This window comes from Clinocottus analis, unplaced genomic scaffold (genome assembly GCF_023055335.1).
Source record: "Clinocottus analis isolate CAN_PGR_092001 unplaced genomic scaffold, fCliAna1.0.p SCAF_13, whole genome shotgun sequence".
In the NCBI taxonomy this organism is placed as follows: domain Eukaryota; kingdom Metazoa; phylum Chordata; class Actinopteri; order Perciformes; family Cottidae; genus Clinocottus; species Clinocottus analis.
In genome coordinates this window covers 10850001-10877500 of record NW_027175854.1, presented here as the reverse complement: position 1 = coordinate 10877500, position 27500 = coordinate 10850001, and the positions used below count along the sequence as shown (strand labels likewise).

The following is a 27500-nucleotide window of genomic DNA, read 5'->3' as shown; positions in this document are numbered from 1 at the left end:
ACACTCTCTCATACACACACACACACACACACACACACAGGCGCGCTATGTCCCAGACCTCTGGCTATTTCCTGTGTCATGGGGGACATTATAAAGCCACATTATGTTATGAGACCCCATATTCCCCCATCACTGGAATCATCGTGTGTGTGTGTGTGTGTTTGTGTGTGTGTGTGTGTGTGTGTGTGTGTGTGTGTATGTGTGTAATGAGCATAGCCTACTCCATTTCCTGGGAAAGGAGATGTGAAAGGCTGCGCTTTAGCCCTACACACACACGCTCACACACACACGCGCGCACACACGCGCGCACACACACACACACACACACACACTCAGGATTAAGGCCTTTACACACTGAAGGTGTTTCTTTGTGACATTAATTTGCACACTAATATAGTTTTTGACAGTGTTTTTGTCATGAGCACTTTCCCCACAGAACGTAAAGTTTACACGGCGAAAGAACACGTCCGCTCGACTGACTGGTGACACTTGTGAGTCATGTGACTGACAGACGAGAGAAGCACCGGTGTGACACTTGTGTCCAAAACCTGACACTTCAATGCGACCCTGTCTGATCCAGAAGTGATGGGATTTATTTAATGGTCAAAGCAGCTGCTGTGCACATTTAGGTTATTAAGAATCTTTCAGAATCAAAGTGTGTATCTGTTATTATGATAGCCGACGGTTGATGACAAAGGCACCGGGTTGCGTCCACATGCTGTCCACACCTCACGGAGATCCAAACTCACCGTGAGCCGGGACACCTCGGCCCCTGTGGACAGTTCTGGTGTGAGAAAGACAAAAGTCACGTTTTGAAGATGAGTGTAATAAACCATCTGGTCAGTCTGTGTGTGAGTGTGTGTGTGTTTGTGTGTGTGAGAGGGAGGGGGAGAGAGAGAGAGAGCAGTTTAAGTTAATGTTGTTCTACCCGAAGAACTGCCGGAGTGTTTGAGGAGTTCAATCTTTTTATTTTACGATTTTGTGTTGTATTTGATGGCGGCTGGTGCTGCGCATTGGAGCCTCACTGCAGGGAGGCTCCTTTCCATTGATGGATGGATGATGGAAGGATGGATGATGGATGGATGGATGATGGATGGATGGAGTTGATAGATGGATCAATGGAAATGTCCACAAAAAAATCAACATAAATCATATTTTCAATTTTGACCAACTAACATACCGTGAAACACACACATACACACACACACACACACACACACACACACACACACACACACACACACACACACACACACTAGGACACATCCAGGCGAGGCCACAGAGAGCACTCACACAGTCTCGGTGTAATTAGTGGCCAATTAAAGTGCTGTGACTTCACTGGCTGGCTGACTCTTTGATGCTGTGGCTCCTGGCCAGACCCGACGCCATCTTGAATTAATTCACAGGCCGCAGTGTAAACTAGCCACACAACTGGACTGCCTGCTTCCTCTCCTCGATTCAATGCTTTTCTTTACTTTGTTTTTACCCATTTGTTTGTTTGTCTTTAATTAGCAATTTCACTGTTTTGCGTGTCTGTGTGCGGACGCAGCTTCTTGATGCGCGTTGTGATTCCGGACTGTTACCGGATAAAATGAGTCATTTGAAGGTTTGAATGTTCAAGTGAAAACACACTGTGTGTCCGACTGTTTCCCTGAAAAAGCTCAGTGCTGGAGCGCTGAGTAAAAACACAGGCCTCCCCGCCCTCTGGGGTCAGCAGCTCGAACATGAGAGGGTCAGAAATCTATGAAAAACTGTGAAACATAACAAGTGTACAGGGTTTGTGACTAAAGAGCTGCTGACTGAGTTACTATCCATGAGAAGACCAGAGAGGAGAAGAGGGGAAAGGAGAGGAAGAGACAAGGAGAGGAGGTGGCGAGTAAACAGGAGAGGAGGAAACAAAAAAGGTGAGATGGAAGAGAAGATGAAGCAGGAGGAGAGAACAAGAGAGGAAACAAAAGAAAAGAGTAAATGGATAAATAAATAGTATATTAAAATGAATGGTAATGACAGGACAAGCATCAGGAGAGAGAGAATGTGTGTGTGTGTGTGTGTGTGTGTGTGTGTGTGTGTGTGTATGTGTGTGTGTCTGTGTGTGGTTCCTCCTTAAAGTATTCTTCAAACACAATTTCACTTGTTCCTGTTCTCACTTACACACTCCTCATTCCTCGGTCAAACACACACTTTTTTAAGGCCCGAAAATTCACAGCCGCTCACATGTGTCACCCCCCCCTCTCTCTCTCTCTCTCTCTCTCTCTCTCTCTCTCTCTCTCTCTCTCTGTCCGGCCCCCTAGTGTTTTCTGTCTGAGTAACTCGACCCCCCTTCAGTCACAGGTGCACCATGCTATCACACACACACACACACACACACACACACACACACACACACACAGACACACATGCTGAGTCCACTTGTCTTCACATAGGGGGCTCTAATCAAGCCACAGGAAGCCTGAGCTCCACAGGGAGTGTGTGTGTGTGTGTGTGTGTGTGTGTGTGTGTGTGTGTGTGTGTGTGTGTGTGTGTGTGTGTGTGCGTTCCGTTACAAGTGAGTTGAAGAATGTGTTTCGGTCCATGAAACTCTCTGTGAGTGTGTGAAGACGCTGGATGTTTCCAATTACTCACGGTGTGTGTGTGTGTGTGTGTGTGTGTGTTTTCTATCTTTAAGTGCATGGCTCTGTGTTTCCATCATGACTTTAGCACCCTCCTGTCTGTGTCTCATTTGTTTTATTTCAATAATGATGCTATTTCTTTCGAGCGTCGTTATTCTTATTATGCTTCCCCCTTTTTTTTTTACTTGTCTTTATTTCCCCCTCTCATGTATTTATCATTTATTTACTTTTGGATTATTTTTTCACGTGGTCATTAGACTTTAAACAAATCCAAAGTCTCTCTTTCTGTCCCCTCGCCCCGCCCCCTTCTCTAAAAAAAAATCTCCTTGACTATCTCTTCATCTTTTAAACTTCCTCTTTTTAAATCTCAATTTCTAATGCTCTTTTCCTCCCTCTGCTTCTTTCCGTCCTCACTCTTTTTAGTTGTCTCTCCCTCTTCTCTGTCCTGTATCATATGGAGTCAATTATGCAGCCGTGCTCCAAACTCTGTGTGTGTGTGTGTGTGTGTGTGTGTGTGTGTGTGTGTGTGTGTGTGTGTGTGTGTGTGTGTGTGTACATCTGGTTCGCATTAGTGCAATTGCAGGTTGGTAGAATAAAGGGCTCGGCTCGGAGGTGGTGGGTGGGATTTCCTTCCGCTTTCTCTCTCTCTCTCTCTCTCTCACACACACACACACACACGCACACACACACACACACACACACATACTCACAGTTTTTTCCAGGTCCATGTGTTTTGAATCAGGAACATAATTAACCTTCAGAGGATTCCGAGGGCCGCGGCTCAGATCTCCGCTATAAAAATACATCTAAAAAACAGAACCCCCGCCTGAAATGTGTTTGATCCGTCTGCGGCGCGTTTGATTTTCACTTTCCCACATCTGCCTCCGGACGGGGCTCAGAGCAGGTACACGGTGAGCGGGGAGATGAAGAGCTGCGTCTACAGGTGTTCGGGAGGTGGAGGACATGGATACGGTGCATGGGTAATGGGTTTGCTTCTGAGCCGCTTAAACAATAAAAGAACCTTTGACACGGTAAATGAGCCGCTAATTGGTTGAAGTTGTGAGTCGCGTATTTTTCTGCGCGTCACCCTCCATTGTTTGTGCTTCCTGTGGCGGAGTGATGTTCGCGCGGAGGCGAGTGAAGGCGCAACGAAGCGAGAGCAGCATGCTGGAAGAGAAGGGGGCTGAGGACAGAGAGGGGAGGGGGGGAAGGAGAGAATTGGGCAGGCACAGGTGCAGCTGAGGGTGTGAGTATGTGTGTGTGAGTGTGTGTGTGTGTCTGTCAAGAGGTTTCGTGACTGCTCCTTTGAGTGTTCACATTCCAGCACATCTGCTTTGGATGAAGCGTGGTAAACTGTGTGTGTGTGAGAGAGAGGGGGGAGAAAGGGAGAGAGGAGGGAGAACAGAATGCAGATTTGTGTCTTTTCTGTCTTTTTCTTTGCAATGCTTTGACAAAAATAACTTCATCGTCGACCTGCACATCAAGATGTGGCAGCCGCAGATGACAAAAGTGGAGAGGAGAGACCAGGAGAGGAGGGGTGAAACAATAATTGGAGTGGAGGCGAGAGACAACGGGAGGAAAGGAGGAAACAAGAGGCGAGAGAAGGGGAGAGATAAGGAGAGGAGGAAACAAGAGTTGATCACCAAAATGTGATGATTGAAATGCTCCTCAAACCGTATGGTGACGCTGTGAATTGTATGAATGAGTATGTTCACAGGGACTTCCATTTCTTTGACGTGCGATCACACTGACTGAATAGTTAAGTTTAAAGAGACAGACTCAGGTTGATACTGGTGGAAGAAGAGGAGGAAGAGCTGGAGGAAGAGCTGGAGGAAGAGCTGGAGGAGCTTCCCCCCTTGCTCTTTCTGCCAGAGCAGAGGGGCGGCAGGAAGGAGGCGAGGCGGAGAGGTTGAACAGATGCTCCCCACATTTGGAGACAATAACGGAGAGGAGAAGCATCAAAAGCCCAAACAGAGACAAAAAGCTCCATTCTTCTTGTCTTCCTTTCTTTCCGTTTTACTGTCTTTTTTCATCAGGAGCCAACTTTAAGCTTTTCACTTTGTTCTATTTATTGTCCTCCCATTCTCGTTCCAGACAAAACCCTCCAGGGGTTCCCGTCACTGTCAACAAGTTAGAACTGAAACACGGAAACATTCTGTTTTTAGGCTCTCTGTTGTTATTTTTTCTGTTTCGTAAATGTGGTGTAAATTTAACGTCCCGTGAGCTTTTCCTTTTTGGCTCTTCCGATATTGTTGTTGTTTGTAGATCAGCGGGAGGCCGAGCCAGCTGAGTTCTATTGTTAACTTAAAGCTATCCTTCCCAGCTCGGCTCCTTGCACGCTCGCTAACAAGGTATTTGGAGAGCTGGCTCTCTGCAGAGTCACAGCACCGGGACTTCTCTGCCGAGCGTGTGTTGTCAGGAGATTGTCCGCTGCCTGGGCGCTCAAATGAGTCGGCAAATATACTTTGCCGGCCGCCAATAGACCTGCACGGTAGCCGCGTCACGATAATTATCGTTCGATATATATGGACGTTATCGACTCACTGTACGATATATGGGAGTGGCCTAGATATGTTATCGATTTATCGCACAATATTTGAACATGACCTTCTTATAGAATAGCTGAAATAAGCATTAAATGTCCATTGCTTTTTGAAATGGCGTACTCGCATTATTATATTGTTTTTATGTTAGGGATAGGGTTGCAAAATTCCGGGAATGTTGAAAGTTGGAAACTTTCCACGGGAATAAACGGGAATTTACGGGAATTAACGGGAATTAACACAGATTAACAGCAATTAACTGGAAATTTTGGGGTAATTTAACTGTATCTACCTTGTCATAAGCAGACATGCACGCAAACATTTATAATACAACTTTTAAAAATGACTGTTTTGACATTCTGAAAGCAGCGAATAATGGAGGTGATGGTGTACTTTTGTGTGGACATACATACTTCCTACTCTCACTGCTGTAAAAAGTCTACTGTATACAAATAAACTTGGTATTAAATGAACATGGCTTCAGTTTACCAAGTAATCAATATGCTAATGACAAACAGTGTTGGGAAAGTTCACTTTCTACATGAACTAGTTCAGTTCATAGCCCATAATTTAAAATTTTGAACTAAGTTCACAGCTCTAAAAAATGAACTCGTTTAGTTATTTTGTTCAATATGTAGCAGCTGTAATTGAAATCTATCTGTCTGCAATACCGCTCTGGCCTCTACACAACTCGGCGCTCTCTCACTTGCCAGCCATCAGGCTGAAACATTCAGACGCAACACTGATGACAAAAACGTCAAAAACAACAAAATGTTTTATGTTTACGTTTATGTTTCTGGCAAACAATGTTCACAAGCAGCTGCATTCAGGGTCCAGCTGAGCTCGGTGTACATAGTCCTGTTCTCAACTACATTTAAGTTCCCTGTTAAATGCTTTTGCAAAAAACTTAAGCACATTTCTTTTTTTTCAAAATTCCCAAAATTCCCGAGCCCAAATTCCTGTGGAAACTTTCCGGAAATTTACTGGAAACTTCCCGCCCCTTTTTCCAACCTTAGTTAGAGATATAAAAATGTCCTAAAAACACAATAATATTGTTTGTTTAATTATTTTCTGGGACAATATATTGTCCAACAGAAGCAGTTCTTGTGAACGGCGTGCTGGGCCCAGGTACAGCCTGCATGAGCACTTCCATACTGCTGCTGTTGCCGCTGTCGTTGCTCCTGCGGGTCGGGCGGGGTTGGTGGGCTGCTCTCAGTAAAATGAAGACGTGTGTGTGTGTGTGTGTGTGTGTGTGTGTGTGTGTGTGTGTGTGTCGTCTCAGCTCCGTGAGGAATCGGTTTCCAATGGAATGTGCCTTTATGCTCTCATCTTGTTGCCGGGGGCGACGCTTTGATGCGATCTTGGGATGTTTCCCCCAATCCTTGTTCAACATCCCGACCCGGCGGGAGGTCACGCAACCCGCTCCGTTCAGGGCTCCACTCTGCTACTGGTTTCTGTGGGGAGGTATCTGTCGTCTTCTGCAAACCCACAAGGTCAACTGGCTTGTGTTATGTCGCTTGGCGGGGAAGGGGGGCGGGTCCACTGGTTTCTGTTTCTGTTGTAATACGGTGACTGGTTCCACTGGTTTCTATGTGCTGTTGTACAGTACTGGTTCCACTGGGACCCATTATGTTTTGTCGTGTTATTGGTACCAGGTGGAACCAGGTGGAACCAGGTGGACTGCATTCTGATTGGTCGGAGTAGAAACAGAACAGATGCTGATCAGCAGGTTTCTGATTCCGGGGTTCTATCGTGTTGCAGTAATCGTGTTTCTATCGGGCCTTCGTTGGTTTCTGTGGTTCCACTGTGGTTACAGATAGTTTTACAGAACCGGTTTCGACAGCTTCCTATCCTAATACAGAGGTGGTTCCATTGAGCCGTTACACAGAGAATGAGTTTAACGGGCTGCTATTACACGACCAGGTTCACACTGAGGTACAGACCCAAGACCTTGTTTACTGGTTTCACTGCTATAGCTGTTTTCTCTCCATTTACTCTAACTTACTGCATAAGTGGTTCCATTTTTTTATTGGTGCGTCTACTCATTTTGTTGTGGCGCTCCAAACTTGTTTCTATTGTGGTCCGGATGGTAACTGGTCATATTGGTTCTGATTATGTCTGGTTGCACTTTAAAGGGGGGCTTGTAAGTAATGTTCCGCTCCTGGTGTCACTGGTTTCTCTTTAGCTTTCTACGGCTTCTTACTTTTCTCTGGTTTGTGGCTCCTTGTCAAAGAAATGACAACACTGTCAAGGGTCTCTCTGATTGGCTCGAGATCTGCTTTCTACTAACTGTGGGAATGCTAATACTGCTGTGTGTGTGTGTGTGTGTGTGTGTGTGTGTGTGTGTGTGTGTGTGTGTGTGTGTGTGTGTGTGTGTGTGTGTGTGTGTGTGTGTGTGTGTGTTGCAGACTGCAGGAAGCAAGTTTGTTATTGTGTCTTTCTGCATTCCTTCGACTTGAACACACTCTGCACCTGTTTCTGTCTGTCTGTCCGTAACACACGTACACACAAACGTGCACACACACTATTACATAAATGTACACACACACACACACACACACACACACGCACACACAGCCACTTACACGCACAAATCACAGTCTTTCGTCACCGGTCAAACAACATATTCAATGGGAAAATATGCCGGCGCGGCGTGAGACATAAATCTAAGTTTTCTCCAGGAACAACTTAAGCATGTGTGTGAGCATGTGTGCATGCGTGTCTGCGTGTGTGTTCGCGTACACGCTTTGGTCAATAAATGTGGTTTTATCATCAGAACACTCAGTTCTCAGAGGGGAGGAGGAGGAAGTTTGGTGGGATTTTAGTTGAGGTCTAATGACATCTACAGACACTGTGTTTGTGTGTGTGTGTGTGTGTGTGTGTGTGTGTGTGTGTGTGTGTGTGTGTGTGTGTGTGTGCGTGCGCGAGTGCTGAGATTGATGGATTTGCATCCTTAAAACTCCTGCAAGGTGCATTGTGGGAGCTGATTAGCTTCACTGAGCAACTTACATCTGTGTATTTACGTTTCTGCATCTGCAGGGGTGTGTGTGGTTGGGTTTTTGTGTGTGTGTGTGGCTGGGTGCTTGTTTCCTGACCTCGGTCTTTCATTCCCACAGTTCCCAGTCTCCTTTGCTCCTCAGATCAGTTCAGTTTCCCTTCCGTCTCAGCTGTCCTGATTGTCGTAGTAGATCTCTGCTGCACCGTCACGGTGTGAACCCACCGGGGGTCTGAACCTCTTTTTGAATCTTTTTCAAATGCACAACGTTTAATTTCATATTCCGGATGCAGTTTGCAGTTTGTGAGTTTTCCACTCTCGACAGCTGTTGGTTCCAACAACGTACGCTAGAGTTGTGTTGTCCTTCACTTTGAACAATAGTGAAGGACTGAAGGGAAAAAAATCATGAATGATTTTGGATGTGCTCGAAATTAGGTTCTTGTGTTCCTCCTTGGCCAACCTCACACCCTTCCACCGAGTGCCCTGAAAACTGGGCATGTAGCTTTCCAAGAAATACACCGACAAGCAGACAAAGGAACGAGCAGAACAGCAAACTAAACATAACCTCTTTGGTGAAGGTAGTAACACGTTGAATGAAGAGGTTGACAAAAGTGGTTTTCAGATATTTGATACTTCCATTGTGTCTCTCGCCGGGCGCATTCCCCTTCGCTCTGGGTCGGCTTGGCAAGGCCCTGCGCAAAGGTGGCTCCCTTGTGCCCTTACTCCCTTGGTCCTTTTCTGAGAACCAAAAAGGCTAATTTAGAATGTGTATTTATGTTGCAAAGTTCGGCGCCGTGGCGCTTATTCAGTGTAAATACCCTTAAGTCCCCTTCCAACAGCTGTTTTAAAAGTCGCAAAAGTCTCCGAGATTCCTGCTTGGATTTGATCACATTTGGTCCTCTTACCTTAAAGAACACAAAGCAGCAACTCAAGTCAAAGGAAATTGGATTTTTCTTCCTCTCAGAAGTAAAAGCTTCAGCAGAGTAACAACCTTTTAGTGATCCGACAAAAGAGTCAGGATGTTTTTGTTTGGCAGTTTTCTGTTTTTAATAATATCTCTCAGGGAGTGTGGGAAGTGAGGCGATGCTTTTTTTCTTCCTTTCTTTTCATGTTTAGTTTTTTTACAATGCCCCCAAGTGTTTCTTTTGTGTCTTTCTCCATCTTTCTCTTTCATTTCTTCTGTCTGCGTTTTATCAACAGATTTCTCTTTCGCCGCATCTGCGTTCCATCCGCATGCAAATGCTGTGAAGTTAACAAAGCGGCTCATGTCTGTTCCAGGGGATCGCGGTAGATTATGGGGTAGCTGTGGAGCCGGGCCTTTTCATTTCGATGGGAATCAGTGGGGAAGTCGGGGAGCGGAGAGGAGCGCTTTAAGCAGCTGTTCCAGGGTTTGCGTCATGCGGCGCGGCCGAGCGTCATGGCTGAGTGTTCGCACGCTATGTACACACACACACACACACACACACACACGCACACACAGAGGCATGCTGCGGGGACCCCCAGTAGAAAGCATGACCAAACACAGGCATCGTGTTCTCACGCAGCCGCCGTGCTGCTGAGGAACAACGTCACCTGTTTCTCAGCGATGACAGGCGGCTGCTTCTGCTCGCAGTCTCACGTTTTACTGCGAGGCTGCCGCCCCGCTGAGAGCAGCTTGTTCTTTCTGCAGTCCAAAAGCTATAGTCTGAATTAGAGGCGGGACAGAAAATGCTTCGTGGCTTTTGTATATGTCGGGAGAATATGGTATCAGTCATTTAGCCAAATGTGGCGGGCAGTGTGGATGCAATTGATGCGGTTTCCATGGCCACCGTTTTTCTGAACGTGGTGAATTGAGTTTAAGCACTCAGCAACTAAAAACAAAGTTTTTAATATTATTGTATATTTAAAGGAAATAGCATTTTAAGTTACATTAACAATAACATGTTCCTAATGCTAAGATTGTATAATGTTTCATTTAAAATTGATCCTATTTAAAAATAGAAAAAATAAAATCTTGAATTATTTGAACCCCTTTAAAAAGTAATACAAATCTATTAATTTTGCTAAATTTAAGACAATTAAAATAATTTACAAACTTTATATACACACATTTACATTACATGTTTTTTAATAAGTCAAAAACAATGTTTGAAAGTGTTCAAAATGCAAAAAAAAAAATGCATTTGCACAAAGAAAATGTGCAAAAGGCTACATATTAAGTATTGAATAATGTATTTAATAATGTTACTTTAATAATTACTTAATAATTTTTTTTTTGAAAAGATAAAAAATATATATATACAACATGAACATAAATACATTGTATTTTGAAAGTGCTTTTTTGCTTTTCTTTCACAAAATTAAGAAAACATACATGTTAACAGACAAGGTTCCCAGAAAATAAGAAGCAAAGATCAGTGACAGTTAAGGAAGTGTGTTGTTGACGGCTCGAGTTGAGGAGAGGGACGTGTCAATCACTCTGGAAGATGACTTCCCCGCTGAGCCTCGTGTCCTGTGTTTGGGCCTCAAGTGCTCCACGAGAACCTCCACGAGAACCTCCACGAGAACCTCAACGAGAACCTCCACGAGAACAAGTTGTATTCTGATCTCTGACGACGCTGTGTGTTTCTCTGTTGCAGGTGTACGCTCCGTCTGCCAGTACAGCGGACTACAACAGGGACTCACCGGGCTATCCCTCCTCCAAACCTCCCAGCGCTGGCTTCCCAAGCTCGTTTTTCATGCCAGGTACTCGTGAACACACACACGCACACACACACACACACACACACACACACACACACACACACACACACACACACACACACACACACACACACACACACACACACACACACATCAGATCTCCCTGCAGCGGATTCCTCTTGTTCCTTCCTCTTCTTGGGCTGAAATCCTCAACAACACAGACGAGGAGTCGGATGCTCGTAAACTCTTTCACTGGCGTGAGCGTTGCTCGGTCACGCTGCTTTCACGCGTGGCCATTTCTTCCAATGGCTGAATTCAAAACGTGCGTCTAACAGTCGGGATGCAAAAGTTTACCAATTACAATAAAATTTAAAAAGTCTGACCTTACGATGTTTGCCTATTTTGGCTTATAATCACCAGCAAAGCTCCAATAACTGCTTTCATCTGGCCCAGAAGCATCCCAAGAAATGTTTTCAACAATCCTAAAGTCAGCGTAAAGCTGTCAAAAAAAAAAATACCCTGTAATGATCATCTCTTACATAAAAAACAAACGATTGAAATGATTAGTAATGACATATATTGTATTTTTCTTTTGATACTTGCTTTGATTTTTTTGTTTGATAGTTTAATGATGTGTTCAAAGCTGCTTCGAGCTGGAGTGAGGAAGTTAAACAGCTCATAATCCCCTCTCTTGAATCCTTTTTATATTGCGGGGAAAATTTCAAACAACTCCTTGATTAAGAAACTACATTTCACAAGGTTGCATTTGAACACATCATGACAGCATTATAAACTTCCATTGTTCATCTCTGTGAGCGAGAACATTTACTCGGCTGGCAGATGTGCAGGTTTATAGTAAAGCTCCTCATCCATTGATAAAAATACAGGCAGCGGGTTTGTTGTCATTGTTCTTATTCTTTAATCTTAAAAAGGAACGCGTTCACACAGATGTTTTTCTTAAATTCCTGTTTCTGCATGAAGTGGTTTAACCCTTCCAGTACGGAGCTGTCACCGGCGACAGGAAGTAACTTGCAAACAGGATGCAAAACTAACTTGACCGTAACTCCGTGAATATTTTTCGCAATCGACGTAATTCCAACGGATTCTGAACGCTAAGAAGACATTTCTCCTGGAAAAAAAGGAGCAAAATAATTTTGCCAAAAGGACATTTGACATATTTATTGATAAATAAGACAAAAAGGAGCAGGCAGACTGTCATCATTACAGTACTAAAAGGGTTAAGATGACCAAACTCACGTGTACCTGTCTTCTCTCCTCTCCCTCTGTCAGACGGTCACCATAGCGGCGACCCCTGGAGCAGCAGCAGCAGCAGCATGGGCCAGCAGGGTTACCACGGCAGCATGTTAGGGGGCGGGAACTCGTCCCACGGCCCCACCCAGAGCTCCTCCTACTGCGGGATTCACCCTCATGACAGATTGGTGAGTAGAAGGGTGAATCACAGACACCGTGGTCCATACGTTTTCCTCGGATGGCAGAAAATTCCTCTGCATCTGATTGGCTGGTACTCGTTGGTTGGGCCTTTGCCATCCCGGCAGAAAACATATTGTGTTCAGGTCGTGACTCTTTGGTTAAGTCAGTTTTCCCTTAAATGTCATGATTTTTCAGAAGAAGAAAAGTAGATTTCCCATAATTGCTCCAAAGGTTAGCATTATATACGTAACATTTGCATATTTAAACATAGAGAGACATGCACTTTCTGTCGTGTCTTCAGCATGCATGTAATGTTAGGATACATGGATTCTTTCTCAATATATGGTGTCTGTTCTGCAAATGTTTCAATTTGCTCGTATTTAACCAGGCAATGCCTCATTCACACATTTGAACAGCATTTCAACTAGGCCAGCAAAACACATTTCTCCACGTCAGTGTAATGGACGTGGGGGAGTTTCATGGAGACCCGCCTCACGTTCCCCTGCAGCGTCTCCCCCTTGAACTTTTATTCAGTTCCGCCCCATCTCTCCGCAGAGCTACCCGTCGCACTCATCTGCAGACATCAATTCCAGCCTCCCCCCCATGTCCAGCTTCCACCGAGGGGCGGGGGGAGGAGGAGGAGGAGGGAGCGGCGGAGGGGGCAACCACTACAGCACCGCCTCGTGCACCGCTTCCACCAACGGCACAGAAAGCATCATGGGTAAGACACCCGCGCTGCGCCCGTGTTTGACTCCAGTTAATCAGTGGAATAGCATGAGGTCGGTTCCACTCGTTTGAATGCCTTGAAACAAAGTTCTGTCAGACTGTCGGACTCAAGTGACAACAGTAAGGACTTAGGACTCGAGTTAACTGCTGACTTGGACTTGTACTTTGAAGCCGAGCACACTAGATAATATAACCAACTCGAACGGCGATATGACTCGAATGCACGTGCACACACACACACACACACACACTCTCACAGACACACACACACACACACACACACACACACACACACACACACACACACACACACACACAGCATGCCATATGGACCCCTTGCTTTGAGTCTCATAGAACAAATAGGACCAGCAATAAGAAACAGATTGAAAGTTTGTTTTCATGGGAAGACGTCTCCACATTCCACGAAGCTATCATACACACACACACACACACACACACACACACGAGCCAGAGCAGATGAGTGGAAACACAACATGGAGCTAATAAAAAAAACAAAAACATGATGCTGTCGTTTTAAATGCTAACGTATGATGTTTGCGCACATGAGCGCTTCAAACGAAGGGGGGGGGAGGACGCGCGGCGCTCACGGGCCGATTCTCTGCGTCGGTCCGATTCGTGCGAGTAAACAAGCGGAGTGAGTTGTCTCCACAGAGAGCAGCAGACGCTGTGGTCGCCGTGGATCCGTGCCGGTTACAAGTGATTTTAATAATGAGCTCTGAAACAATCATTCTCTCTGTCGGCGGAACCACAGACTCGAACTCCTCAGCTCTCGGTGACGTGCGGCAGGTGGCGCGCGCCTGAAGGTATCACAAAACCAACCGACCTCGCCTCCTACAAACTCCTGTTCCCGTACGACGACGCTGCATGCTTAATTACGTTGTGCCGGAAATAGCCGCACGTTTGAAACATTTTAAAACATGTGGTTAACATTATGAAGTGAAACAAAACCCCAAAAAGTACAGCAACACTACTTCATTAGGTTTACTCATAGACATCTTGTTTCAACTTAAAGTTGTTCAAGCAACAGACGTGACTTTAACATAACTCAAGACACTGTCTTCTCCTGTGTGAACGTCCTGTGTCTGTTTGACCCTCCCGTCCGTCCCCAAGATCTTCTCAATGTTGACTTTCGCGTTTTTTACACGTCACAAATATGTTTCTAATGACAATCGTTTTCCTGGACTAATCGCGTTTCCCCTGGAAAAGTATACGTCACAATGCTGTCTGATCGTATTGGAACGTGATCTTTAGCAAACGGGGCTGAACCAAAACACTTCACGAGCTCAACAGTGTTGGCCGTTTACACGAAAGACTGAAGTGGATTGGCATCACGATAATGACTTCACTTCCTCTTTTCGAGCCGCGGTTAGTTGATTCAGCGATTAGTCGATTGACAGAGAATAATTGTTTTGATAATCAAGTGTTTTGGACTATTGGACGGACAAAACCAACCATCTGCAGAAGTCAGCTTGGACTCTCGGCACGTTTTCTTTAATTTTCTGATGTTTTAGCTGCTAAACAACCAGCAGATTAATCCTAAAAATGTTAGCTGCAGCCCTACTTCAAAGAGGAAGGAACAACAGGCGTCAAATCTTTATTTCCCGTTGGTAAAAAAAAGTACATTAGATTTCTTGTATACGAGCTTCAACAAATGATATGCTATGAATACTAATATGCAATGTATGCAGCTGATATGGAACAACAGGGCAGCAAGAAACAGACAAAAAAACAAATACAACTTTAAAAATAATTAGGTGTTTAAAACAACAAAATAACTGATTTTACAATAATATGATTTAACATTTTTAAAAAGCATGATAGAAACTGACAGATGGACAAAACTTCTAAATCAGTTTCAATTTCTGAATGCCCTCCTTCTCTTCCAGCGATAAGCTCCCATTTATGAAAACGATTTTCTGCTGCATGTGTTCTAAATTATGCGTCAAGTCAGGATACAAGTTTGTGTGCGTGTGTGTGTGTGCATGCGTGCATGTGTGTGTGCATGTGTTTGTGTATAACAGTAATCCCTTGGATGGTTTACTAGGCCAGTGGTATGGCGTGAGTGAGACATGAGGCTTTAACCCCAAAACATATGCTGCTTCCTCTCTCTCTCTCTCTCTCTCTCTCTCTCTCTCTCTCTCTCTCTCTCTCTAACAGCTTAAAGAAGTCCAGTCCTGCCAATTTCTGTAATGGATTAATTTGCCATGAAAGGATGTGTTTTGTTGTGCTGTGTGTGTGTCTGTGTTTGTGGGTGTGTGCACGTGTCTTAACTTGTGTGTGCGAGCGTAAACTTTCCATCTGGGATCTGCTATCAGGAGAGATGAGTTCCTCTGCCTCAGTCTGTGTGTGTGTGTGTGTGTGTGTGTGTGTGTGGGGGCGCTCATCTGGTCCTGTGAGGTCACTTCCTTCCTCTGTGGCCTCGGCGCTCTTCAAGTGTGTGAAACAGATTTAGTCGTATTGAAGTCCACGATTTGCCGATGTGCATGGCTTCAAGCGTGGCGCTGAGGCAACTCCAGACCGAGCTTTCACACATTGTTTGGTGAACTCTGACACGAGAATTTGCTCCGCGCGGAAAACACACCTCCATATTAGCCGTGACACACCATCAAGTTTTATATAACTGTGCTCTGCCAAAGTGTTAAATGCACCACAGAAGAGATGCATCGTGGTCCGCCGCCGGCATCAGATAGGAGTCTGTGGTGCACATAGCCCCTCATGAATTAACAACATTCACCTGCATAACAAAACACATTGGGAGCTACCACACTGCGCAGTAAAACCAACCACAACTGCTACACTGTGTGTGTGTGTGTGTGTGTGTGCGTGCGTGCGTGCGTGTGTGTGTGTGTGTGTGTGTGTGTATAACAGAATTGGATTTTTAGATGGAACAGTAGCACATAAAACATGTTTTGTGGGATCGACTGATGATGCGCAAATAGAAAGAATAATACAATGTAGTTAACGACATCCTATTTACAAGAATACATCCCTCTTCTTCCCGCTGTGTGTGTGTGTGTGTATGTGTGTGTGTGTGTGTCACAGCTAACCGGGCGTCGAGTGCAGCAGCCAGCAGCTCTCAGACAGGAGACGCCTTAGGGAAAGCACTCGCATCCGTAAGTGCCGCACACACAAACCTACGCACAATATATACATATGATATATCTGTTTAGTATTTTATGAATTCATATTTTTTGTGCTGTTGGAGTGGTGATCCATCGTTTTGGCCATTTTTGTAATCTTTTTTCAGATCTATTCTCCGGACCACACAAACAACAGCTACTCGTCAAATCCCTCCACCCCAGTCGGCTCCCCGCCCTCCCTCACAGGTAGCACATGACTCTCACCGTCCAATCACAAGACACCAGCTACATCCTCACACAACCAACAAACACAGATGGAAAAAGCAGAGCTGACTTGGACTGGAGTAGGAATTTAACAAATCATCAACATGAGGACTTTGAACTTGACTTTAACTTGTTCCAAATGTCACGAGACTTAAGACTTGATTTAAACTTGATTCCAATGACTTGAGACTCGACTTTAACTTGTTTAAAATGACTTGAGACTTGAACTTGTTCCACATGTCATGAAACCTGAACCTGAACTTGTTCCAAATGAGTTAAGACTTTTTTTCAAATGATTTGAACAGAAGAAGAAGAAGTAATAAAGAAATAAAAATAATACAACTAAAAAGAGGACATTCATCTACAGCTATATCATTTCATGTAACAAGCTGAAACTAACTACTACTTTTTAAGTGCCATCACTTGGCGTAAAACAGGACAATGGAAACACTTTATAGATGCAGCGTCTCCTCTCCATATATATCCTCCTTTCCCCACTCTCCCTGCTCCTTGAAGTGAAAAACGACTTTTCCTAATAATAGTTATGTCGAATGTGCCTCTAATTGTCGCCGCCACACACACCGTTTGATATTTCGGAGCCGCACCTTGTGACTGATAGCTTTAATTACAGCACCTCTCTTCCTTCTCCCCCTCCCCGTCGTTATAGCTGCCTCGGATATTGCCTGCTAAACCATAATTGGTGTTTATCATTGTGTCGGAGTTACTCCACTTTTTACAAATTAGAAATGACGCCTATTAGAGCAAACTACATGCAAATTGGTATTAAGGCTAATTCTGCAGGGGTGTTTTACAGAGTCGGACTCTGAATAATTTACACTGCCGTTTAATACATATATTTGTATTTGCACATGAATGTACCCAGGTGATTATTCATTAATTAGCATATGGTAATGAGCATGTATTATGAATAAAGGAGAAAGGGGAGAAAAGACTGTGAGACAAAACGGGAAGACAATTAAGAAAAAGGGGAGAAACACAAGCTAATGAGATGAGATCGGAGTTACAAAGGAGAGATCAGTGGTGAGGGCAGAGAAGAGGTAAGAGGAGACCAAGATGAGGAGGGGTAAGGACGGGCAATAAAGGAGAGAGGAGATCGAGGAAGGAGAAAAAGAGGAGAATAAAAGAAAATGAGGGGGAACAGAAGGAAGTGTGAAAAGGAAGCAGAAATCTGGAGGAACACAAGGAGTGGATGTGTTGAAAGGCAATGACAAGAGAAGAAAGGTGAGAAGAGGAGGCAAAGGAAGCAAAGGAAACTAGAAACAAGACAGGGAACCAGGATATGATGATGATGATGATGATGATGATGATGATGAAGGCATTAGCAGAGAGAGAGAAGGACAATGAGTAAGAATCAAGAGGAAAACCAAAAAAGGGAAAAAATAAATTTGAAAAATTAAAAAACTTTGACCTGAACGTCATAAACACTTCTTTCACCTGACTGGATAAACGATTTTTAAACTGGGAAAAAATACAATTTGATTCCAACTGAAATTAAACAAGCTCATTAAATCAGAACTCTTTATCCCGTTATAACTCTTTATTGACTGAAATGATGATTAAGCAGCCATCAGAGAGCTAAAGGGGCGGGTTGTATGTTGGATATTCTTCATGCATTGATGGTGCAAATAACTTTATTGTGAAAGATTCACTAAAATGTTATAACAAAAACTCAGAAATACATTTCTTTTTACAATCAACACTTGAAATGATGAAGAAAAATTTCAGAGAAAAACATGTTTTTCTATTTTTTGTTGTTAATAATTAGTCAAAACTTATATGAATGAACACATAATTAATGATTACATTTCTAAAAAAGAATGTGACTTTAAAAGGACATTCCCACTTTTTCACACAGCTTATAGAAAGAATGAATGTGTGAATACACACACACACACACGCACACAACACACGTGGATTAAAGGGTTAAATCAAACAGATCTTTGATCAAAGTAAAGATATGAAAATATTGAGAAGGCCATATCGCCATCTATGGTGGTTTATTATAAAACAACAAAAAGTCGAGGTAAGAATCCCAAGAATGCTCTTGCGTGACTTTTTTAAGTATCATTTTTTCCCACAGACTAAATTCCATTCACCAGCAGAGCCCTGGTGAATAGAAGAGACTCACCTTTAAAACCTGCGCACGATACACGACTCCATACCTTTTGGTGACGGCCGTCAAAAAAAAACTTCTCGGCGCTTTGAAGCCCGTCTCCCATCTGAAACCCCGACAGCGGCCCGCCATTCGCTCTGATGTAAATTCACACAAGTCGCTGTCTCTCTCCGCCGTCTACCAGCTAATGAGACCCGTCGTTTCAGACACGACCCCCTTCAGAGCGGCGGCAAACACAAAAGCAAGAAAAGAACAGAGACACAAAAGCCTGTTTATTCTGCAGAGGGCCCATGCTAATCAACCACTTGTACCCTCTTTTTTTTTTACAAAGACAAAAGCCTGTATTAGCATTTCTGCTGAGAGATATGAGTTGGTTTGTTCTCATCTTTTCTTCCTCATCTCGACATTTATTATGTCCGAGCACCACAAGTGGATGCGACGAAACCCTCCTTGCTTGTATAAAACAAATATAAAACACAAACAAGGTGTTTTTGTTGAGTGGTTTGTTTCAGCGACTTCAAAAAGGTTTTGTCTTTGATCCACACGTAGACAGACGTCCATTTTCGGTACCCTCGCCGGAGGGATGGGGGGACCGTGAGGGGTGGGGAGGGTGGGGGCATCGGTTACGACCCGGACAGGTCGGCAGTCCATCACAGAACCAGACTAAAGTCAAGAAAAAAACAAAAGAAGCATTACGTCTCAATTTTTTTTTGTCCCGCTCACAACTATCTCCATGTGTTGTTCTCTGAATCTCGTCTGGTCTTCTTCCCATGACCTCCTGTGATGATGCCTCTCCTTGTCTCCTCTCTCCTAGCTGCCAGTTCAGCCGCCTGGTCGAGGAACGGCGGACAGGGACCGTCGTCGCCAAACTACGAGGCTCCGTTGCACTCTCTGGTACGCGCACACTCACACACCACATCATGTATATGTCTAGTCTGCAAGCCCCCTCCATTGTGCAGCGGTGTAGATGTGGTTGCTTTGCTTACTGACCAAACATGAAAAGATCCAAAGCAAAAAGGTTGAAATAACCCCGTCAATTCGTTTTTGAGTCCTTTACCTGTCCGTGGCACCGAGCCCCATCAGCTCCTGCTGAAGATGTAAATCACAAATACGCCATCTTGTATTTCAGAAAGACAGCTGGTCTCTGTAGTTTTCAACAAAAGTCTCTCAAACTGATTTTCTTTTGGGGATTCATACATACTCGCTGCTCTACGCAGCGTGTGTGTGTGTGTGTGTGTGTGTGTGTGTGTGTGTGTGTGTGTGTGTGTGTGTGTGAGGGGGGGTTGGATTGACTCAATGTAAACAACAGAGTGTGTTCATCGTGATGGAGGACTGTGTCTACCAGAACAACAGCTCACTGAAGTTCCACATTGCAGTTCATAGAGATCAGGACATCCCAGACGGACGGACGACTTTTCCGTTTCATCCAAACTGCATCTCAGAATGAAAATCCAGATTACAGACGGAATAGAAAAATAAGCCCCCTCACCTCCCTCGTGTCCCTCCACTCTGCAGCAAAGTCGCATCGAGGACCGCCTGGAGCGTTTGGACGATGCCATCCACGTGCTGCGGAGTCACGCGGTGGGACCGTCGACGGGTATGGCCGGCGGGCACGGTGAAATGCACAACCTCCTCGGGGCCGCGCACACGCACAACGGCGCCATGAGCGCGCTGAGCAGCGGCTACGGTTCGGGACTGCTGTCGGCCAACAGACACCTCATGGTAGGTCCCGAAAGCATGTTTTTGTACTGTGGGAATGAATGTGACCCTCTATAAATGGTCTTCAGTGTTGTTGAGGCCAAAGTTAAACATTTTACTAATGCACTTCACATGACAGAATTGAAATTCATGGTTTAAATATTACGGCGCTGAATGTCTAATCCTCCTCACATTGAGCTATTTGTTAAAAACACTTAAAGCAATGTCGACATATTAAACTCAGTATGTCACCAGGGCTCATACTCATACTTAATATATTTTAAACAGCCAGTCAGGCTGTCAACAAGATATGAAAATGACACGATGCACAGTAAACAAAGTGACAGGAATCTGTCATTTCAAGAATTCTTTATTTTTTTGGGAGAGGTTTTAATCCACAAACTTGTGGAGCTTTCATGAATCATAACTCTGGGGTGTGCGGCCCAAAATACCAGTCAGACGGTTGTCTTGTAAATGCTCAGTAAGGAAAACCCCGAAAAGATGATTTGGTAAAGACATTGTTCGGGCCACTGCCACTGAAATAATCTCACTCTCAAAATTAATTTAAAATATCTAATATCTAAAAAAAAAAAAAATCAAAAAAACGTATGCACTTTGTTTAATGTACTTTAAAATTGAATAAAATGAAAAAAGGCACAGGACAATAAGAGAGGGGAGGAACAAGAGGAGAGGATATGAAGTCAGATGGGCAGCAGTCATGTTTTCCATTACATTTTGGATTTCTTTTTTCTGAACTTGAAACAATAAGCATAAAGAACCAAACAGATGTGTGATGTAGGCGATGTAGGAGATGTAGAAGGGCAAGAGAGAGAGAGAGAGAGAGAGAGAGAGAGAGAGAGAGAGAGAGAGAGAGAGAGAGCGAGAGAGAGAGTTAGAGCATTATGAAACACTGCCGTCATGAACACACTTACATGCCTGAACATGTTCTTTTTGTTTACTTGTGCTTTCGTGCGTTTTTGGTGCATTTTCACACACAAACACACACACAAACCAGATGTTCATACACTGACACGCAAGACAACACCTCTCTCCCTGTAGAAGACCTGTGACATCATCCATCAGGCCTCTGATGGGACATTTCACTTTGGTTTTCTGTCCAACAGTTCTGTGACGTGGCTGTAATGAACACTGCAGCCTCTAGGGGGCGCCCTCACTAGACGGCAGTTCAGGAACTTTGTCTCTCTGTCTGTCTGGTTTTTGTTAAAAGTATTTACTTTGAAGTGTCGTTTTCTAAATGGAGAGCACCTGAGGGGAGTGTGTGTGTGTGTGTGTGTGTGTGTGTGTGTGTGTGTGTGTGTGTGTGTGTGTGTGTGTGTGTGTGTGTGTGTGTGTGTTTATACGCTGGCTGGCACCCATAGAGATTATCTTCTTCTCACGCACATCTGTCCAGCTCTCTCTCTTCTCTCTCTCTCTCCCTCTCTCTCTCTCCCTCCCTCTCTCTCTCTCTCTCTCTCTCTCTCTCTCTCTCTCTCTCTCTCTCCCTCCCTCCCACCTTTGCTGTCTCTCTCCCCTCTCACATGCATTTTGTTTAGTTTATGTCTACTTCTTGCTTCAATCATAAAGATGCCCTGAATTTCTGTAAACATGATTAAAACGTAATGTGAACGGCGTCACTCATCGTTATGACCCCACTACTAGTATTATTATACTACTACTATTATTATACTACCACTATTATTATTATTAATATACTACTATTATGTTTCCTCCTTTCAGCTTATTAGTGCTGCGTCCAGTTTATGACATACACTTATATTGTATTAAATATTAATGAAATAACTATTTTCAAAGGATTTTTGAATGTGAGCTCATTTTAAATATATTTTTTTTTAAATCTCACGTACCTCATTTGAGAACCACTGGACTATTAAAGGGGCCTAAGAGAAAATATATGCACTTTTTAAAGTGATTTAGAGAGTAAGGACTTATAGACTGTAGTCACTAAATGCTTCAGGAAATACTTCCTTACCTTTGCTCTTCTAGTTTGAACACAAACTGTGTACATAACGATTTGGCCAAAATGTGAAGAAGATGCATTATGTCATTATGTTATTTTGAAGTTTGTATAATTCAGGGAAGCACTTGCAAACTGCTTTTCAGTTTCTCTCTGAGCAGCTTTTAAAGCCTTTTTTCTGCTCCTCCGACGTCCCCAGAGAATAATTTGGCGTTTAGCTTTACGAGGTGAGGTGCGGTTCAGCCCGGGAAAACATTCAAAGTGAATTTCTCGTTAAGAGTAATATTTGTACAAACTACTTTTTAGTTTAAATGATTCCAAGTGCGTTTGGGACTCGCTCTCCTGCGCATGCATGGAAAAAGAGAATGAAATGAAGTGAAGGACGTGTGCTGAAAAACAGTTTTATTAATGGCCGCTTCAACAACACACACAGAAGCTTGTGAATTGCTCCTTGTGCTGTCATTAGCACCCGTGTGTGTGGGTGTGTGTTTTTTCAGGCTCGGGATTATTTGCTGATAGACAAACAGACTCATTAAGACTGAAAACACAGCGGCTCTATACAAGAGTTTTTCCATGGACCGGGGTCGCTTCACCCTGAGGACATTTCACTCGACAGACTCACGGCAGGAGATGACTCGCACTTGTTTATACGATTGTAAAAATGGTGTAATGGACATACAAATTACTGTAAATTAGATAGTAATTTGCGAAAAATAAAATAAATGAAATGCATAAACTCCATTTGAACACTGAGCTCTTTTCCAGAGCGTTCAGTTTCCCTCCACTTTGCTCTCCATCCAATACCAGAGAGGAATTAGTTTTCTCATGGAGGCAGAGAGTTTATGAGCCAATGGACAGTTTGGATACTTTCTGTAGCTGTAGCTATCTTCTACAATCCAGTGAGTAGGTTCACTAGCACTCCACTTTAAATCTTGTGTTTACCAGAGGTGGGCGCGGAAGTTTCTTTGAAAAAAGTCATTCAGAATAAAAAAACAAAAGGTACCCAGCTTTCAACTAAACAAAATCCCGTCCACGGCGTGTGAGACGGTCAGAGCGTTGGTGTCCCATGTGAAAGCAGGCCGACGTTGACTAAACCTTACGTTTTTACTTTAGTTTGCGTAACTTACATAACCAACTGACTTATTTTAACCCAACCAAATATGAAATTAAATTCTGAAAAGACCCGCGTGCATGTAACAAGTGGGGACAAAGTGGAACTGAGAGTGTTTTTATGCTGACGACAATGTGTTGTCGAACTATCGCCAGACAATTGTCCGTCGTCAAGTCCTGCCTTTCTGCAATAGCCACGTGGCCTTTACAGCATAGCTTGCATCGGGGGGGCTAGTGGTTTAGACAAATAATGCACGTTTAAGAAGAAGAGCGAACCAGCATCATGAATCTGCTCAGACTTCTTCCCACAGTTCTTTACACGTTCAATACTCGATTGTGTGGACCCATTTCAATCGGTACCCAAAAGCCTTGCTGGGGGTAAAAGCATTGCTCGGTATGGCGTGTGAGAGTGTACTGCGTAAACAGGAAGTTTGAACCAAAAGAAAAAGAAGAGACTCGATGGGAGTGCTGAGGAAAACAACAACAAATGAGCAGCAAATGAAGCGAGAGGAAGGAGTGATGTAATGTCTAAAATGAAGCCATTGTGTTCACACTGAGGCTTTCTTCTGTTGTTCTCAAGCACACGTTTACTCTCCCTCCTCGTTTCTATGACACTCTCCTCATCACCCTTTTATTTGTCTTTTTTCCATTCCCCCATTCCCCTTTTCACTACTGTCTATTCTCCTCGTCCCCCTTTCTTTATCTTTATTTTCATATTTCTAGAAGCTCTTTCTGTAATGTTTCCCACACTTCCTTAAGTTTTCACCGCTTGGTTCTTTTCTCTCTCTCTCTCTCTCTCTCTCTCTCTCTCTCTCTCTCTCTCTCTCTCTCTCTCCCTCTCTTTCTCTCTCCCTCTCTCTATATATGTATACATACTGTATTTTCCATTAACTCCCTTGCAGATGTAACAACTCTCTCCCTATGTTATGCACACGCACACAAACACACGCACACACACACCCGCACATACAGCTGTATGTAGTTTGGCAGTGTTGGGCAGAGAGCCTGCAGGCTGAGGTCATAACTCTGGGAAAACAGGTGGTAGACTGATGCTGGAGAGAGAGACAGGGCGAGAGACGCATACATATAGACATTAATGCATCACGCGCGCACACTGAAGTACATAAACGCGTTAATGTAGACACACACGTGTGTTCAGTTTATGTCGTCTCACGTCTTTGCAGTCAGTCGGTTAAAACACACAAAATGACCATGAAAGACGATAAAGCAGCACTTGTTTTGTTTTTGTTTTTCTTGTGACGCTGTAGTGCGATAACACAGTGGAGAGATGGGATTGGAGGGTAAAGGGGTAAAAGTTAAGGGTGAGAAATGCCCCTCTCTGTCTCCATTAGGCAGTGTTACAGACAGTGTAATGGGTGGTAATCTGCATCACTTTGCTGTAAAACACACTAATGCCTTTTAATGCTCTGCATCTCCTCTCAGTCACCAAAAGTACTTAAGCTGCTGGAAATCTACCGTCGCTCCATTTATCTTTAGCACAATTTAAAAAAATGCATCTTTTATGACATCATTCTAAAATTGTTCTGGAACTATATGTACAAAACGAGCAGCCGATGTCCACAAACGTTTGTGCTGTTTGAGGCTGTTTTTTCCCTCTGGTGGGGCTCAGAGCGCCATCTAGTGGGTTGCAGAGCTCCCAAATGGTTGGATATACTGGAAACTTACCACACGAGTTATGTTTCATCTTAATCATATCAATAAGAATATTGCCGCGCAGGTCAGCAACATTGCAACATATTCTCAGATGAGATGCCACAAAAAAGAAACATTTTTCGCATTTCCTTTCTAAAGCCAACAACACAGGGCAATTTCAGTGCGCTATTTTGAAAATAAACTCATCACAGGAAACAACCCGCTTACGGTTGAGGCATCAAAGGTTTAGGAAAAGATCCTGAAATACTGAGTTCAGGAAAAGATTGTCTGGGTATAAAAAACGGAAGCATCGTGACTGAAGTACGCTAGTTACGAGACAAATAAATTAACGTTGACTTCTCATTTCACACGGGGATCCAAACAGCGGCTTCCTGTGCTGCGAACTTCGATAACGTTACCAAGTCATTCGGCGGGGTGATAGCTGGCGATGCCAGATGAGAACAGCCTGCCCGGTTAGCTACAGCTAAGTTTCCTCGGCTCTAAAAGGGGGCCTTAAGTTACAAAAGGTCTAAACCCCTGGACCGGGACAGTCATTCTAAAATACTTTTATTCGGGTCGAAAATTAATACGCAGAACTGCATTTTACATTTTTATCCGCAGTACACTTCTGAGCCACAGGAGGGAGCCTCATTGGGTTTTTTAATCGTATGCATCGGCTAAATGGCTGGATTACCTACTGGAGAAACCTATTCTGAACCTATTTGGAAACAGCAGTCCTTCAGATAAAGCATTCAGAGATTAAAAAAACAATAATAATTTTAAATCCTCATCTACTGTTACCTCGCGTTTGATACACGTGGGCTGTTGTGTTTCTTCGGCAACTCATGTGCACCTGAAAGGGCGAGGAACAGCCAGCTGTGTTAATATAGTCCACCTTCACTGTTTGTATTCAAAAGCTGTGTGTTATGAATATTCAAGAGGAAGTGCTGATATGATTATTGGCCTTCATGATGATGATCAGATGAATGCACTTCAAACCACCTTGATGATTGGCTGATTCAACGTGGTGCTCGAGTCTAAGCGCGAGCGCCGAAAATGTATCAAGGAACTGTGTGAGAAACAAATAAATATGAAATATTAATGAATACTAAATAAATACAAATGCATACTATTTAGGTAGGAAGAATAAAAAATGTATGAGCTACAGTGATTGTTGAACTATAAAGTATACTTTGGCAAAAATCATCTCCTATTTGGTCAGGTCCTAATCAGAAAAGCTCCACAAAAGGCCAGTGTAACCCTCACACACCACTATTAGAGATTATTTAACAGTGTATGCATAAAATATATGAATATGACAAACCAACTATAAAAAAATGTAGTTAATTCATTTCAGAAAATAAAATGTTATAATATTAATAGTAAAAAAGATGTGTTCAAAATCTGAATACAAATGAGTTTTTACCAAAACGCTAATCATTTGACAAAAGATTAAATCCATTCTCACAGATTATCCAAATGTGTTTTGCTCAGAAATCAAAAGCCATCATGCATTCCACAAACAACATAGTTCTTTAGTCCTCTTCTTATATTTGATCTTTTTCATTTCTTTTCAACATTCTTCTCGACGGAGGAGTCCAGTCGTCCTCCACAGAAAACACACACATATCACGCCACTGGAAAAAGTTACTTTACTTTTCCTCCCGTGGAAGTTCTTAACACTGGGCTCTGTGTGTGTGTGTGTGTGTGTGTGTGTGTGTGTGTGTGTGTGTATGTGTGTGTGTGTGTGTGTGTGTGAGTGAGACGTCGCTACAGCAGGTGCTTTCTGTCAAGTGCTTAGTTTGCACAGAGGAAAGGCTGTTCAATTTTAAGAATGTTCCACTGTGTGCGTGTGTGTGTGTGTGTGTGTGTGTGTGTGTGTGTGTGTGTGTGTGTGTGTGTGTGAGACCAACGTAGACCCCAGTCCGGTTTGTTTACAGTTCAAATCCCCAGTGTACATCATGTCACATGTACAGAATACAACATACAAGAGAACGGAGCGGCGTTGTTTCGCGTCTGAACGACTTTGCTCAACAACAGAACATGGGTTGGATATTTATTTAGTGTTGAATGTGCCAGCTCCCCAGAGCGTGATCCCTGCTCATTTTTGCCGAAACCCCGGCGTTCCCCTCTGGCGCCACTCTGTGGAATGCCTACAGGAAATATCACGATCTATAACAGTCATATTTCAAGAAAAAAATGCCCTGATCACATTCCCCCTCCCCTTCGGGGATGAATCCTTCCTGTTTCATACCGCATGTCCTGTTCCTCTACAGAGGGGTGTGTGTGTGCGTGTGTGTGTGTGTGTGTGTTTTCTTCTTCAGCCTGCAACAGTAATTGAAGACGACAAAAGGAAATTGCAGAAAATCCATCTAGTATGGGGTGAAATATTACAATTTACGGAGTCGGTAAATTGATGGAGTTTATTCCTCCCTCGGACGTGTTACTGCAGCAGCCGAGAGCAACTTGTCCTGACTGTTTACAACTGCATGACAAACCTGTCTGCGTGTGTTTGTGTTTCTCCCTCGAACAGATACACGCAGATGGGTTAGAGAGAGAGAGCGAGAGAGAGAGAGAGA

The 27500-nt window shown here is 43.7% G+C and overlaps 1 protein-coding gene across 9 annotated transcripts in view; it reads left to right on the top strand.

Moving 5' to 3' along the window:
• tcf4 (transcription factor 4) overlaps positions 1–27500 on the top strand; it is a 201910-nt gene that overhangs the window by 156901 nt on the left and 17509 nt on the right. For all 9 annotated transcript variants that reach the window (XM_068573324.1, XM_068573323.1, XM_068573320.1 and 6 more), the window contains 7 exons: positions 10766–10871; positions 12120–12268; positions 12816–12981; positions 16050–16120; positions 16255–16333; positions 19300–19379; positions 20001–20207. In XM_068573324.1, coding sequence (XP_068429425.1) covers positions 10766–10871; positions 12120–12268; positions 12816–12981; positions 16050–16120; positions 16255–16333; positions 19300–19379; positions 20001–20207 — 858 coding nt within the window. The remainder of the gene's footprint in view (positions 1–10765; positions 10872–12119; positions 12269–12815; positions 12982–16049; positions 16121–16254; positions 16334–19299; positions 19380–20000; positions 20208–27500) is intronic.